The following is a 13,207-nucleotide window of genomic DNA, read 5'->3' as shown; positions in this document are numbered from 1 at the left end:
TACTCGGTGCACTCTATTACTAGAAACACTATAGTATATGTTACATATACTATGGCTGCGTTCCGAAATTCACTGCCAGTACTGAAAATCTATAATTTATGTTACGTATACTATAGAATTTCAGCACTAGCAGCAAATTTCGGAACGCAGCCTATAGCACTTCTAATATGAGAGTGTAAACCTATGCAGCGGAATAGCGGATCGCGGAACGAGAGCGGAACCAATCTAGTAATAGAATCTGTGCATTCTAGTAATAGAATCTGAATGTAGCTCAAGAGAAACTAGACAAAGCGCCCACAAAATGGCGGCCGCCAATATGTAAACTCGTAAAAAGTGCGTGTCTGTACTTTTTTGCTGTATTGCTACACTAGTGCAATAAGTAGAGTGAGACGAGTATATTTTTTCTCACTCTAATAGCGTGTTCGACTGGCTCTGGATTAATCGCTCCGAGAGCGATTATTGACGTCATAATGGGTGCTTTCCAGTTACGTTTTGTGTATTACACAAAACTAGTTTATTGGTTGTATATTATCTTACAAGATATTTTAGATAATATGCGACCAATAAACTGGTTTACGTATATGTCAAGATGTGTTAATCAATTGGAAAGCACCTATTGGCTCTTGCACACAGGACGCGATTTGCCATGCGGCGGAAGTCCGCGCGACAGCCAATCAATATGTTGTTTTTCCGTAAGAGCTAGAAGGTTATTACGGAAAGCAGCATATTGATTGGCTGTCATGCAAACTTCCGCCGCGCGGCAAGCATTACCGCGTCCTGTGTGTAGGAGCCATAAGTCTGCATTATGGAGAATTTACACCGCGTCCAATGTCTGACGTACGACGTCCGATATTCAATAGGAGAACAACTTTCCAATGGAGAATTGAATCCTCTATTAAAAAGCTATTCTCCTATAGGATATCGGACGTCGTACGTCAACATTGGATGCGGTGTAAATCTTGCATTACATATTGGGTAGTGTTCCAAAACTCTACACAACGGATAGAGTAACATTTAATTAATCAATAAGAATAAAGATAACTAGAATTTCTTTATCACGATTAGTCAATAAAATGTATTCTACATACCGAGTAGAATTTTGGAACGCAGCCCTACTATTCCGTACACGCTTACCAACAACTGTCGGATCGGTAGACGCGTTGCGCAGCTTTTTATACTATAGAAAAGCTGCGCAACGATGTTTACCGATCCGACAGTTGTCGGTAAGCGTGTATGGAATAGTACCCCACGGGTACTATTCCGTTCCCGCGTACCGACAACTGTCGGAACCACGGTAACGGAATATCATCCCGTCAATCTATCTTTATCGCTCATTACATGCAGGAAGAAGATAGAGGCTACGTTCCGAAATTCATTGCCAGTACTGAAATTCTATAGTATACGTGACATGAACTATAGATTTTCAGTACTGGCAGTGAATTTTGGAACGCAGCCAGAATGACGCTTACAGCGCATAAGCGCCCAAAGCGAACGCAGCCCTTGTGACTAGATCCTGAAGTTTCACCTATTGGTTAAAACATATCATGTGCCCATGCGGGAATTCGTTTAAAATTATTTAAAAATTTGGTCGCCATGTTGTAGTAGCGGTGGACAATATCAAGAAATCTGTCATCGCAATAAGAATAGCTATGGCTGATGTGTCCCAAGTATCGCACCTCGATGAAGAATATAGATCCGCGAAGATTATCCACAAACGAAGGTCATCGATATTCTGTAGACAAAATATAACGTTTAACCAACAAGAAAGTAAGTTAATTTAGCAATATAGCACGTTTCTTTATTGCTGTACTTTTTTATAAATAATTTGATTCTCAGTGTATCAATTTGCATAAAACGTATGTCAGTTATTTAGGAATGCAAGTACATAAATATCTTTTTTTAGATGATAATAAAATCACAACTAATAAGACTGAACTTGCATCAAACGAATACGAAGAAGATACACAAACAGGTGTTGAATCGTTTGATCTGGAGAAATATATAGAAAAACTCAAACAGGAGCGAAAAGATTGGCAGCAAGAATACAAAAAGCGCAAGTCTCAACGAAAGAACTTGACCAAGCAAAAAGCAATAGCAGAGAGCCAGGGACAACTTCTTGATCTAAATATATTAACAAAGTCTGAAAGAGCTTTTATCAGAGCACGTCCCAATTATGAGTATATTTGCAAAAATAGTCAAAAGCTGTCAGATGTGGCATTGAAAATATCTACACTCAGTCAGGTAGTGAATAAGTTAAATCAAAGATTCATGGAGAAGATGGAAAATAATATCTCCAGAGCCAGCAGAGATATTATAGAAATGTTGGAAGATTAAGATAGATATATTTGAAGTATTATTATTATTATTAAAGTTGTTGCAATTTCATTAGTAATTAGAGGTTTTTGTAGTATAAATATAAATAACATTTAAATTAATTAAATATGATACTACATACTAAGATTGATTGTACAATACTTATTGGTGTGATGATTGTGTTCATGGCGCATCCATGATTCCACTGGAGATGAAGTATAATGAATACAAAATAATTTAGTAATATTATACAGTACAACAATAACTTTGCATTCGTGGAGTATAGATAGCCATTGTCCATATATATACTATCTCACTTTCAAGTTGTTAACAAAAATCATAATATATTTGATCATACAAAGATGTTTTTTTCCTTACAATCGTCAGCTGTTATATAATGCTCAATGCCTCAGGTAATCTAAGATTGCACGAAACAACCAGTAGAGCTGTCATCTGTGTAGATGAAAGCTCTTTCTCCTCGCGGCCTTCCTCTCCTTCTGTGCAAGATACTCCTTTCTGGACGTGCCACTGTGCAACTCCAAGATATGATTGATCTTTCTCACAATCTCCTCAGCTGTTACAGAGTCTGCCTCGAAATCGTGATTTTTAAACGATGCAGACTGATGCAGCGAGTGGCTTTGACCTGCAGTATCATTTAATGGTATTAAGAACTTATAAGGAGTCATCTACATGTTAAATTTTTTGGCAAAATATAATTCCTTCAATTTATTGCAGTGTATGTAGTTGTGAGAGGAAGATTGCCTCACCCAGAAAACTATCAGGAGTGTTTGACTGTGGAGTGTAAACTAATGTGAACATAGTCTTTGAACCCTTGGTCTCTGTCACTTCACACCAAGCGATGTTGTCTATGTGATAACTGACCGCACGCTGCCTGTTCCAAAACCTAGCCGCACCTTTACCTGTTATGACCGGATCTATTTCTATCTTCTCACCTGATATACCCAGGTGAATCTCTGTTTTTGCTCTCATCTTGTTAATGATATATACCCTATGATCAGAGGCATATTTAAACGATTGGAACATATGTTATTTCAACAAAAGCGTCTAAAACTTCTGCAGAAATTTCTGCATAATATTTAGTTATCGAGAAACTACCTATATGATTGATATAACGGTGCTTCCATCGCGGTGGTATGACCCTCCATCTTTGCCAAATCGTTCGCAACTTCTTCTTGCTCCTTGTCTTTACCCTCCAAATCCTCCTCGTCCTTCTTCTCTATACAACAAACTACGTTATGTCTCGCCAGATCACTTGGCTTCATCTCAATCAAACCCAGTGTTGTGAACTCGAACTTTGAGATAGTCTCGCGCAGATCTAAGCAGGGGAAAGCCCAGTCCACCTCACCGTCGTCCTCAGTGATGTAGAGGCCGTAGCGCGAGATGTCTTCCCTGAAAGTAACGACGAACCGAGTTTTTGCCGTGAATATACCTACGAATGTGTATAGGGTGGCGCGAAGTCGAGTTAGTTACAAACTTCAAATTATGATCGGGATGTTCACTTGCATATTTGTAGCAAATCAATCCGATGAAGTCTAGCACGCGTGCCGTTGCCGTGACGACCACCTGCAGCGGGTAAGTTCTCTCCTCCTTTGGCAACATACACATGAATATCCTGTACTTTCTCACGAGTGTACCGACCTGTGCCTGCAACGGAAATTTCTAAATATATTTGTTACAAAAAGAACTTTCAGACTATCTCTATTCTTAAGGTCGGTCCTTGACCGCGGAATTCCTTATTGATGTTGTCAGAAGCGAGGAAATGCATGCCCAAAATTCGTGAAAAGTACGTTGAAATAAAAAGATATACAACAAGATATATAAACAAAAAATATTCTTGCAATTAATTAAACACATCTCTAAAATATCCTGAAAATATCCTTTCCTTTTATTTTAACAATAAATTATAAAATTAACATGACCTGTAACTTTCTTTTTTTAACCTACATTTCCTTATTATCTTGTCATGTTAATTTTACGATTATTTATTGATTGTTAGAAGGAAAGTTAGAAGGTTAAAGGAAAGTTTTCAGAGTATCTCGTAAATATGCTTAATCGATTGCAAATGTCTACTTCTAGATATATATTTTCTTTTATGTACTCTGCAGAAATTTTGAATATACACATTTCCTTGCTTTTCCATTATAAACCAAGATTACCATAGCAAGAGACTAAGAACTTTGAAGAACAAAGATTGTATAAGTTATGCAAGTTTTCACAACTTTCATAACATTACATACATTGCCATCGAACTTGGCGTATTCCTTGAATGGATTTTGAGGTAAATTAGGACACTTCTCGAGTTGTTCTGACAGAAGAGAATGTCCTCTTTTCAACGATGCATTTTTACGAAAATCTTTCCTCTGAAATAGCTCTGACTGATCTGTAGGTGTGACAGCATTAGGATTATGTTCCCATTTAACATGCTTGACTTCAGCAGCCTTCTTCCTTTCTATGTCCATCTTCTCCAGTCTCTGTGCAGTGTTGGATCTTTGTCTGTGACTGAATTCCATATCTAGAACAATGGTGCAAAATTTATAATTTTGTAATTTAACTTTAAAATAATTATTTAAATTTACCTTAAATTATATATAACTTGAATGTATTTAAACAAATAATGTTACCAAAATTATTTTAAGTGGATAATTTTGAACAAAATCACAATTGATTTGTAATTTATAATATATGAATATTGCACAGTATAATTGAGGCATCTCACATACCCATTTGTATGTCATAAGACTCTGCCAATGCATCCAAATCTTCATCGTCACTCTCCTCTCTTCCAGGATAACATTGCAATATTCCATTTTCCTTCATTTGCCTTGGAAGATCTTCTCCTAACATCACCATCTCACACATACCTTTGAGCCAAAAGATAACATAAAGTAATGATTTATCTAATTTATCTGAGCAATCTAATTGTCTTACATATATGAATTCATATTAAGATTAAATTTCTTGTCAAATATGTTACAATGCAAGCTTTTTAAGCATATATCACGTATACCATACATATCAACGTTATTAAATATACCTACTAAAATTACTCGGATCAAAGTCGGAGTAACATTTAATTTTGACATTTCTAACCTAGGTTTATCCGATGCACACCTGTGTCATCCGTAGCGAGAAAACTATCTCTGATGTGCGACAGAAGCCAATGCTGGTTATCATAGAGGGCCATTTCTCTTTTTTAATTGATTAATATTCACCAAATATAGTAGATAGGATCAACTAGAACAATAATAAGATACACACTACAACGAGCCGTTCACAACTGACTGATCGGTCCTTTTTACAAACCGGCGGATCGATTTACGCGCTACTACCATACTGCTTCTCAATGAACGCCTTGAAGCTTACCACGGTCACCGGTCGATGGCATCTGCCTGTGCTGCAATTCAGTTTATCAATCGACAGTAATGGAAGATGGACGCGCGGAATTCTATTTGCTGCTAAAGGAGAATATTTCTAGGTAAAAACGACTAAGGTAAAGACGACTAACGTTTATTCTTCAAATTATACGACATTAACGAGTCAACGCAATGTTCAGTTTTTTTTATTTATTTGCAATATATTATAATAATACATCTCAACGCATTGCGTCGGCTTTAATCACTATGCAGCGTAAGAATTTTGTAAATTAACAGTCACGCTTCTTTCGGTTCTATCTAACACTTTGTCACAAAAAAAGAAGCTTATTTCGTATAATTATAGACTTCCTCTTATCAACGATTAAATGATCATCTTTCATCTTTCTATTCTAGCGTTAAAATCCAAATAACCAAATAACGTGACTTGTTTAAAGACCGTTTCCGGTCCATATGTTCCGGGGACTTTCTGCATTGGCGGCAGCAGCGGCTGCATTCACAACCGGGGGGTGGTTTTCCAGAATGGCGCCCCAGATCGCCACGGCCACCCCACCGCGGGCCCCCTCCTTGGCATCGGTATTTTTCTTGAAGTTATGCACTGAGTAACGATTGTAGAGGCCCCAAATGCTATTCATTAGTTTGCTGTTATACTTCAACGGCATCAGCTCCCAGCCTGCACATTCAGTAAGTCATCGAGGTGAGTTTAAAGCGAAATAAGCATGAAGGTGCTAATGAATTATTGTTTATTCCTTTCTATATATTAACTGAGCAAGAATTACCTTCTAAAGAAGGTCTCGAATTGAACATATTCTCTTTTTCTTCCATCGCCGACATTGAAATAGTTAGTTCTTCGTTATAACGAACTTTACGCGCTGCAAAAGCACCTTGTGGAATAGCGGCCATTTTTTCACAGTCTGGAAGAAATATTTAAATGTTTTTATATTCAAGTGAATAAAGAAAGCATTATTTTACATGTTATAACGAGCATATTCGTTGAACATTTTTTAAATAAATTTATATATAAGTATATATCCACACAAAAGATAAAAGTATATATCCACACAAATAGTACAAAATATCTCAAAATTATCCCAAATATGTTTAGGATGTCCTAAGCACACCTAGAATAATCTCAGAATACTTCATATTATTTGAGTACTTATATATTACATGATAATTGTAATACATATTTGCATTTTATTAAGAAAATTTAATGTATTCTCAATGAGGAAAATATTTTTAAAAATCTCATTCATTTATTTCACTAATATTCTTATTTGCAAGAAATGAGTCTATATTAAACTTTATTATTAAATCAGAATTAATGCTTTTTCGTGCAAGACTAATGATACATTGCGTGTCGATAAGGTATAGTCTTTGATAGCTATTTATATACATCTTGCTTGTATTGTACATTTACTTTCCACGTCATTGATAACTTCGATGTTTGTCAGCCAATAGAACGTGCATTTCTGTGCCATTATTGGCAAACACTTTCTCATTTCGTGCTCGATATTAACGAATGTATCAGATATTTGCAATTCTTCACATTTTCATCATGTCACTTCATATCGATACATCACGAAGAATAATGCTAAGCATATTTTTAGACTGTTTGATACATTTCCTCCTGAAACTAACCAGTGCAATTTTCGAAGAGCAACTCTGTTATCTGTCTTCTGGTGAATCTTCTTTGCGTCCCCAGGCTTGTCTTCAACGTACTCTTTCTATCTCGCCCCGCTCGTCGAGTTTCTATCTTCTGGATCGTCTCAAGCCTCATGCAGCCGCCAACACTAGTGGTCTCAGTAAGAATCATCAACCAATAGATTTGCCCTTGTCATCAAGAGATCAATTCTTATACGGTTTTCCGTGTGGTCACGTGTGATGTTTGATGTGTCTACTTGGCTTTGAAATCACGCCAGAATGATACTGATGTCCGGCACGATGCCTGCTCTCATTTATAAGCACGCAACCAAGTCGATGAAACGAGGAAGAAGGAGAATGATGCAGCGAGACGGAGATGGACAGTCAGATACTTCTATTATCTGCTGCGTTCTCAGCGCGACATAATAAGAGCGACCTATTAGCGGCCTTCGAGATTCTCGTTGACGTTACCCGACCACCGCAGCGTATTCTTATCAGTCTTATTATCTTTGGACCCGAGAAGACACGGACACGTCTATCTTCTGCGTAGCTTCGCGTATCAGCCCAGGCTCGTAGTTAGACTTAGCCGACACGGCAGTACAAAACCATGAAAAACGCAAATCTTTTAACGTATTTGTAAAAAGAAAGATATCAAAACGATGTCTAATTTTTTTTAATTTGTTGGCCTAATTTTTTTTAAAGATTCTTTGAATATATTTTAGAAAACTACTAAATCCGTACGTAATTTGAAAAAATATAGATATTAGGATAAAGGTATTTGCGAAGGAAGAGCATATCTGTCTGGAGATAACTGTCCAAAAAAATATAAAATAAAAATTAAAAAATTTTAATTATGACTAGTTGCAACTAGTAATAATTTAATTTCAAATAGTTATTGTTTGTACCAATTTTTGCTACCACACAAGAATACAGAGTACAAAGTATTATATCTCTCTTCCAGGTATCTATATGAAAGCACTTTTATTTATAGCTATTTAAATATCATGTTTTGTCTCGAGTCGATGTCGTTAAAAAAAGAAATGAATAATTAAGTTTGAAAATGAGATGTTATTTTTATCATTGACGTTTAAAAACATCATTATAAATTTTTTTTAACTTTCATCTTAATTTCTCTACTTTTTTAGTAAAAGTCAAATCTTATCGTTACTAGATATTATATTTCAAGAAAGTGAGCATCTATTTATTCGTATATATTTCTTAAAATTATTATATAAATATCAAAATGAACAAATGAAATAAATTATTGCTATACTGGCAATAAATTATTAAATTATTAAATTGAAGATATTAAATTATTGAATTATTCTCTCGTGATCTCGCGAATACGCAAAATATCGGCGTAGATCTCAAGCTTGTTTCTCGTGGCTTTTTTATTGTTATTGTTTGTTGGCTTGTAATGCGGGACCACAAGCAGAGATTTCTTGCTAAAGAGGCGTTATGTCAATAAACATAATTATCAAAACAAAATCTCCGGGAATCAGTGGCAAATCATCAATAATCAAGGACATTCAATGTCCAGTCACGAATCTCAGTAGCTTTAGCGTTGCAAAATCTTATTCTCCTCCTCGCATTAATGCTCCACGTGTCTTCGGCAATATCGTAAATAGGACAGTTGTATCAGTAACAGTGTATACATAAGGAAGACCACGCAAGATATTCAATATTTCGAATCGCCATATCGCGCTTAAAGTTTAAATTGAACGAACCATTTGGTAAATATTTTCGTCATACATTTTGCCAATTATACACGACTAACGGGAAAATCCGGCAATTGTAAATTGCGACGAATTTCAAGGTTTCGCACGAGTGCGATTGGTGGTTCGTACTGTGATAATTTTGTTCTGTAATTTTTTTCCTCCACAAAATTGTCTTCATGCATAAGATATTTTAGAGAGCGAAACGACGATCCGAAGACAAACAGATTGGTCTCTAAAGTTGTAAGAAGTTTAAAATAATTCCCACATTTGTGAATTCGGGAATATTATATAGTCAAATCGATATAATTGTTTATTAACAAACACGGAGTGGTTTTCTCATTGGCCTATCTTTATATCTTTTGTTTTTCTTGAGGTTATCTCGAAACTTAAGTAATCTTTAATGTATTATATGGTTAATCTCTGTCTTTTTTGACAAACAATAATAACATGATATTATTTGTCTAATCTGATTACATAAAATTGAATCATCAGATCGTGTAATCGACCAAGATTTGGAAATCGCGTAGTACATAACAATAGTCAAGACTTAGAATCGTGATTCGCTTTATACATATACATAATTGATGACCCAAAATAGAAATATACTCCATGCAAAAGAAATTCACTCAAAGAAATAGGAATCAAGTGCAGAACACATTTTGTATTCGTTAATCTCATTTACGTTTTTAAATTTTCTTTTCCTTTTTAAATCAAAGCTGACTTTTATCCGGGTCAGAAATACTATAACTCTTATCAAATGTAAAAATTTGTGCGTGTAAAAAAGGTTAAATCGAGTACGATAATGCACGATAGTAATTGAGGAAGGAATATAAACAAATCAACCGCATAATCAATTCTTTTCGTAACTGTGTGACCACTTCGGTTTCCTCTTCTCCAGAAAGCTTCGTATTCCTTCTTGCGCATCTCTCATCTTCAAATTGTCCACCATTTTTTCGGTGCCCCGAAGATACGCCGTCGATATATCGAGATCCATTTGCTCGTACAGAAACGTCTTACCGATGTGTACAACCGAGCGACTCTTCATATTAATTGCACTTGTAATTCGACGGACTTCTTCGTCTGAAATTAAAATTATAAGCATAATAAGAAATTCGCCCAAACGCAAAATTTACTAACATTATATGAATTTCATATCAATTGAAACTGATAACTGGAAGTCGTGTGATTTAAACTTCTCAGTAAATATTTTGTGAAAACATGATAATATTTTTAAAAATTTTTGTAATGCCCTTTGAGAAGAGAGTTCAATTCTATCGTAGTTAATTTACGCTTACTTGGCTTAATTCTAATGACGCCTGTTTAATGTTTTGTGCATTAATGTTTCAGAGTGACTCACCGAGTTTATCATTCTGCACGACCTTGCTAACGAGACCGCATTCGTAGGCTTCTTTGCCGGAAATAGGGTATCCCGTGAAAAGCATGTACGACGCACTTTTCCTCGGCACGTTACGTACTAGCGGTATACCTGGTGTTGAGCAGAATATCCCGAGATTTGCTCTGAAAAAAGTATTACGAACGAGTATTACGTTTCTCAAGTGGATGTGTAAGGTAAGTAATAAATGATAATAAATTAATATATTAATGATAATAAATTATATATAATATAACAAATATCGAAACAATCTTCGCAAATTACCCCGGAGTAGAGAACGAACTTCTCTCCGTGCATACCGCGATGTCACATGCCGCGACCAATTGACAACCGGCCGCAGCTGCCAAACCGTCAACGGCCGCGATCACCGGCACTGGACTCTGGCTGATGGATCGCATCAGTTCCGAACAGGTCTCGAACACCTCTTTGTGCAACTTGTCGTTGGTAGTTGTCTAAACGACATGAGATAATTATATCTTTTCTTTAGATAGATAATTATATCTTTTCTTTAGATAGAGATAATATTTTTTTTCAGATGGATGCAAAGAGATGTTTCTACAGAAATGAGGCCGAAACCAGATCAGCTAATCTCGTCTACGAACCAGTTCCCTAAGATTGTGTCCGGCAGAAAAAACTTTTCCTGGCACGGATGTCAGAACGATTGATCGTAGATCTTGGTTGTCCTCGTCCCTCTTAATTTCGCTTATCAGAGTCTTCAGCATCTCCAGTGACAGGGAATTGAGCGAGGCAGAATCGCTTAATTGGATAGTTCTGACCTAGAATGAAATCAACGATTATAAAAAAGAGTAAGTTAATAAAAAGCATAATAATTATAAAATAATTAGTGATACAAACAAGTTTGTAGTCAAATAATATTCGTAATAATGATTAATAAATATGTAATTTTTGAAATTATAAGATAAAGTTAAACAGCTTTTTTAGCAATAATTGGTGGAATGCAAATTGACTAAACTTCAAGTTGTATTTACAGAACTGAAAGAAATAATATTGTTTCTGAATGTTTTGATATTCAAAAGAACATATGGATAGATAACACCTCACCCCATCTTTCTGTGTAGTCTCTACATATTTCTTCTCAATGGTTGACAATGCCCTCGCGATACATCTTCCCATCTGTAACATCAAATGGTATTGAATCAATAGTCAAAGTTATTATCAACAGAATATTCGTTAGAAAAATATAGTTTGCACGTGTGCGCTTTACGCGCCATTTGAAATGTTCCCGCATTTTTCTCGCGATGTCGTCACAACTGCTCCAGCCAATCAGCGTTAAGCAGACGCGACTTTCTGGATAAAATAGAAATAGCTTTATATGTGTATAACATGTATACACAGCTAAGAATGCATATCGTTGTCCAGATATTATATAATCGTGCGTAGAATTTGCACAGAGTAAAAATGTAATATATCAAATCAAGTACCTGAAAGACAGCTGAGCCATTTTTTATCACAAATTTCGAGATAATTGTCATTCCGCGATGATGCTGTACTTTATTTGCAGATTTGGGTTAATTAGATATTATATTTATCGCGCACTTTCAACTTGGTATCGATTGACACCGACGTGATTCGGAGTATTAGAAATAACGGTTATCGTTGACGTACATTGGCCGTCACGCCATGATACAGACGAGACGATAGTGACAACTTTATCTGTTAGCCCGCGAAATTTTAAACAAAGAGAAATCTAATAATTTCTTAAGAATAAAATTTATGTGAATAACAAAATTTTAATCGATTTTCTTCCCAAAATTTTTAAAAACATCGCCAATTAATTATCTTGCAATATAAAAAAATTAATTATTTTGCTAAGATTTCTAAATTTTATATTGAAATATTGGAATTAAGAATTATTTGTATGTGTGTGTGTGTGTGTGTGTGTGTGTGTGTGTGAGTGTGTGTATTAATATATTTTAAAACAATTAATCTCATGAAAATTAATCATACAATATCCCTTATGTTTATTATAACTTATTATAAATATGTTTAAAACTTACCGTAATGAAAAGAGCAATATAGCTCAATAAAAGGGATATCGTATATTCTTATATTCTTATTCAGACTACGCACGAACGCATGCGCACTGATACATTCGGTGTGCTCGGACTGTAAACAGCTTAAGCAGGCGTCTAAACTCTTCTGTGCACTATTCTGTTATTGTATTTTCTTCCATTATTATTATTCCGATATAATATACCAAAATGCAGCTTGTGAAACGAAATTGAAGTTATCAAGATGATAAGTGTAAATTGAATTTGCTCTAGTATAATGGATTTTCAATGAAAGGAAGAGAGTTAATATAAAAAAATGTTAAAGACAATGACTGATACAGTTCTTTAAATTACCAAACAGAAGCTAAGACTGACAGTAATTCTGCTGAATTAAAATTATTCCAAGATGTGTGACTGGTCTATGGACATGTGTCTCTTACTGATAGATCTTTATGAACGACATCCAGTATTATGGGATCCCAGACATTATTATTATTATTCTAAGAAGAAGAAGTTGGATGCATGGGAGGCGATAGCTCAAAGTATGAATCTTGATGTAAAACTCGTACGACAGAAGATGGTCAGCCTACTTGGTTCCTTTCGGGCACAGAAGAGCAAAGGCAAAAAGTCAGTGGGAACTGGAGCAAGTATGTAGAAATACAAAATAAATGAAATATGTAATAACATAATTTTTTGAATAATTTGAAGTATTTTTATTTTATTAGAAGTATTAGT

The 13,207-nt window shown here is 35.3% G+C and overlaps 5 protein-coding genes across 8 annotated transcripts in view; 2 read left to right on the top strand and 3 right to left on the bottom strand.

The window, feature by feature from the left end:
* Positions 1 to 1,504: 1,504 nt before the first annotated feature.
* Positions 1,505 to 2,460, top strand: LOC116844852. Its single transcript, XM_032816937.1, has 2 exons — positions 1,505 to 1,767; positions 1,904 to 2,460. Exons 1-2 carry the CDS (start codon positions 1,650 to 1,652, stop codon positions 2,332 to 2,334), a joined length of 549 nt encoding a protein of 182 aa, XP_032672828.1. The 5' UTR covers positions 1,505 to 1,649; the 3' UTR covers positions 2,335 to 2,460.
* On the bottom strand, positions 2,341 to 5,743 carry LOC116844846 (target of rapamycin complex 2 subunit MAPKAP1). 2 transcript variants are annotated; one of them, XM_032816926.1, is made up of 7 exons: positions 5,425 to 5,518; positions 5,055 to 5,195; positions 4,572 to 4,846; positions 3,809 to 3,978; positions 3,430 to 3,723; positions 3,081 to 3,322; positions 2,341 to 2,956 (listed from the first exon to the last, which is right to left on the bottom strand). In XM_032816926.1, exons 1-7 carry the CDS (start codon positions 5,516 to 5,518, stop codon positions 2,763 to 2,765), a joined length of 1,410 nt encoding a protein of 469 aa, XP_032672817.1. In that variant the 3' UTR covers positions 2,341 to 2,762. The 2 variants fall into 2 exon arrangements, with proteins under 2 accessions (XP_032672817.1, XP_032672818.1); XM_032816927.1 differs by having other exon boundaries at positions 2,763 to 2,956; positions 5,446 to 5,743.
* A 137-nt stretch (positions 5,744 to 5,880) lies between these two features.
* On the bottom strand, positions 5,881 to 7,679 carry LOC116844851. The gene is made up of 3 exons (XM_032816936.1): positions 7,347 to 7,679; positions 6,485 to 6,619; positions 5,881 to 6,378 (listed from the first exon to the last, which is right to left on the bottom strand). Exons 1-3 carry the CDS (start codon positions 7,519 to 7,521, stop codon positions 6,137 to 6,139), a joined length of 552 nt encoding a protein of 183 aa, XP_032672827.1. The 5' UTR covers positions 7,522 to 7,679; the 3' UTR covers positions 5,881 to 6,136.
* A 1,685-nt stretch (positions 7,680 to 9,364) lies between these two features.
* On the bottom strand, positions 9,365 to 12,122 carry LOC116844847 (enoyl-CoA hydratase domain-containing protein 3, mitochondrial). 2 transcript variants are annotated; one of them, XM_032816930.1, is made up of 7 exons: positions 11,903 to 12,120; positions 11,690 to 11,768; positions 11,523 to 11,594; positions 11,063 to 11,236; positions 10,725 to 10,912; positions 10,425 to 10,585; positions 9,365 to 10,147 (listed from the first exon to the last, which is right to left on the bottom strand). In XM_032816930.1, exons 2-7 carry the CDS (start codon positions 11,690 to 11,692, stop codon positions 9,918 to 9,920), a joined length of 828 nt encoding a protein of 275 aa, XP_032672821.1. In that variant the 5' UTR covers positions 11,693 to 11,768; positions 11,903 to 12,120; the 3' UTR covers positions 9,365 to 9,917. The 2 variants fall into 2 exon arrangements, with proteins under 2 accessions (XP_032672821.1, XP_032672820.1); XM_032816929.1 differs by lacking the exon at positions 11,690 to 11,768 and having other exon boundaries at positions 11,903 to 12,122.
* LOC116844848 overlaps positions 11,123 to 13,207 on the top strand; it is a 3,304-nt gene continuing 1,219 nt past the window's right edge. The window contains exons 1-2 of one of the 2 annotated variants that reach the window (XM_032816932.1): positions 11,123 to 11,266; positions 12,919 to 13,119. In XM_032816932.1, coding sequence (XP_032672823.1) covers positions 11,242 to 11,266; positions 12,919 to 13,119 — 226 coding nt within the window. In that variant the 5' untranslated portion in view covers positions 11,123 to 11,241. Of the gene's footprint in view, positions 11,267 to 12,356; positions 13,120 to 13,207 lie in introns of those variants that run through there. The other variant, XM_032816931.1, reaches the window with a different exon arrangement.

The sequence above is a fragment of the Odontomachus brunneus genome, unplaced genomic scaffold (assembly GCF_010583005.1).
Source record: "Odontomachus brunneus isolate Ranch 3 - 2012 unplaced genomic scaffold, Obru_v1 Obru_scaffold_047, whole genome shotgun sequence".
Lineage (NCBI taxonomy): Eukaryota > Metazoa > Arthropoda > Insecta > Hymenoptera > Formicidae > Odontomachus > Odontomachus brunneus.
This window is presented reverse-complemented; position numbering and strand designations above follow the sequence as displayed.

Bases quoted from the DNA above. Each gene is read 5' to 3' on its own strand.
- LOC116844847 (XM_032816929.1), bottom strand. From the start codon at position 11,953: ATGACAATTATCTCGAAATTTGTGATAAAAAATGGCTCAGCTGTCTTT. The intron at 10,586-10,724 runs GTAATTTGCGAA...TACTTTTTTCAG, and splicing joins AGTTCGTTCTCTACTCCGGG to AGCAAATCTCGGGATATTCT. The intron at 10,148-10,424 runs GTGAGTCACTCT...TTTTAATTTCAG, and splicing joins CGTGCAGAATGATAAACTCG to ACGAAGAAGTCCGTCGAATT.
- LOC116844846 (XM_032816926.1), bottom strand. From the start codon at position 5,518: ATGGCCCTCTATGATAACCAGCATTGGCTTCTGTCGCACATCAGAGAT. The intron at 5,196-5,424 runs GTTAGAAATGTC...TTTGGCTCAAAG, and splicing joins TGTGCATCGGATAAACCTAG to GTATGTGTGAGATGGTGATG. The intron at 4,847-5,054 runs GTATGTGAGATG...CCATTGTTCTAG, and splicing joins GTCTTATGACATACAAATGG to ATATGGAATTCAGTCACAGA.
- LOC116844852 (XM_032816937.1), top strand. From the start codon at position 1,650: ATGGCTGATGTGTCCCAAGTATCGCACCTCGATGAAGAATATAGATCC. The intron at 1,768-1,903 runs GTAAGTTAATTT...ATCTTTTTTTAG, and splicing joins AACGTTTAACCAACAAGAAA to ATGATAATAAAATCACAACT.
- LOC116844851 (XM_032816936.1), bottom strand. From the start codon at position 7,521: ATGATTCTTACTGAGACCACTAGTGTTGGCGGCTGCATGAGGCTTGAG. The intron at 6,620-7,346 runs GTTAGTTTCAGG...TATTTCTTCCAG, and splicing joins GCTCTTCGAAAATTGCACTG to ACTGTGAAAAAATGGCCGCT. The intron at 6,379-6,484 runs GTAATTCTTGCT...CTGAATGTGCAG, and splicing joins TTCGAGACCTTCTTTAGAAG to GCTGGGAGCTGATGCCGTTG.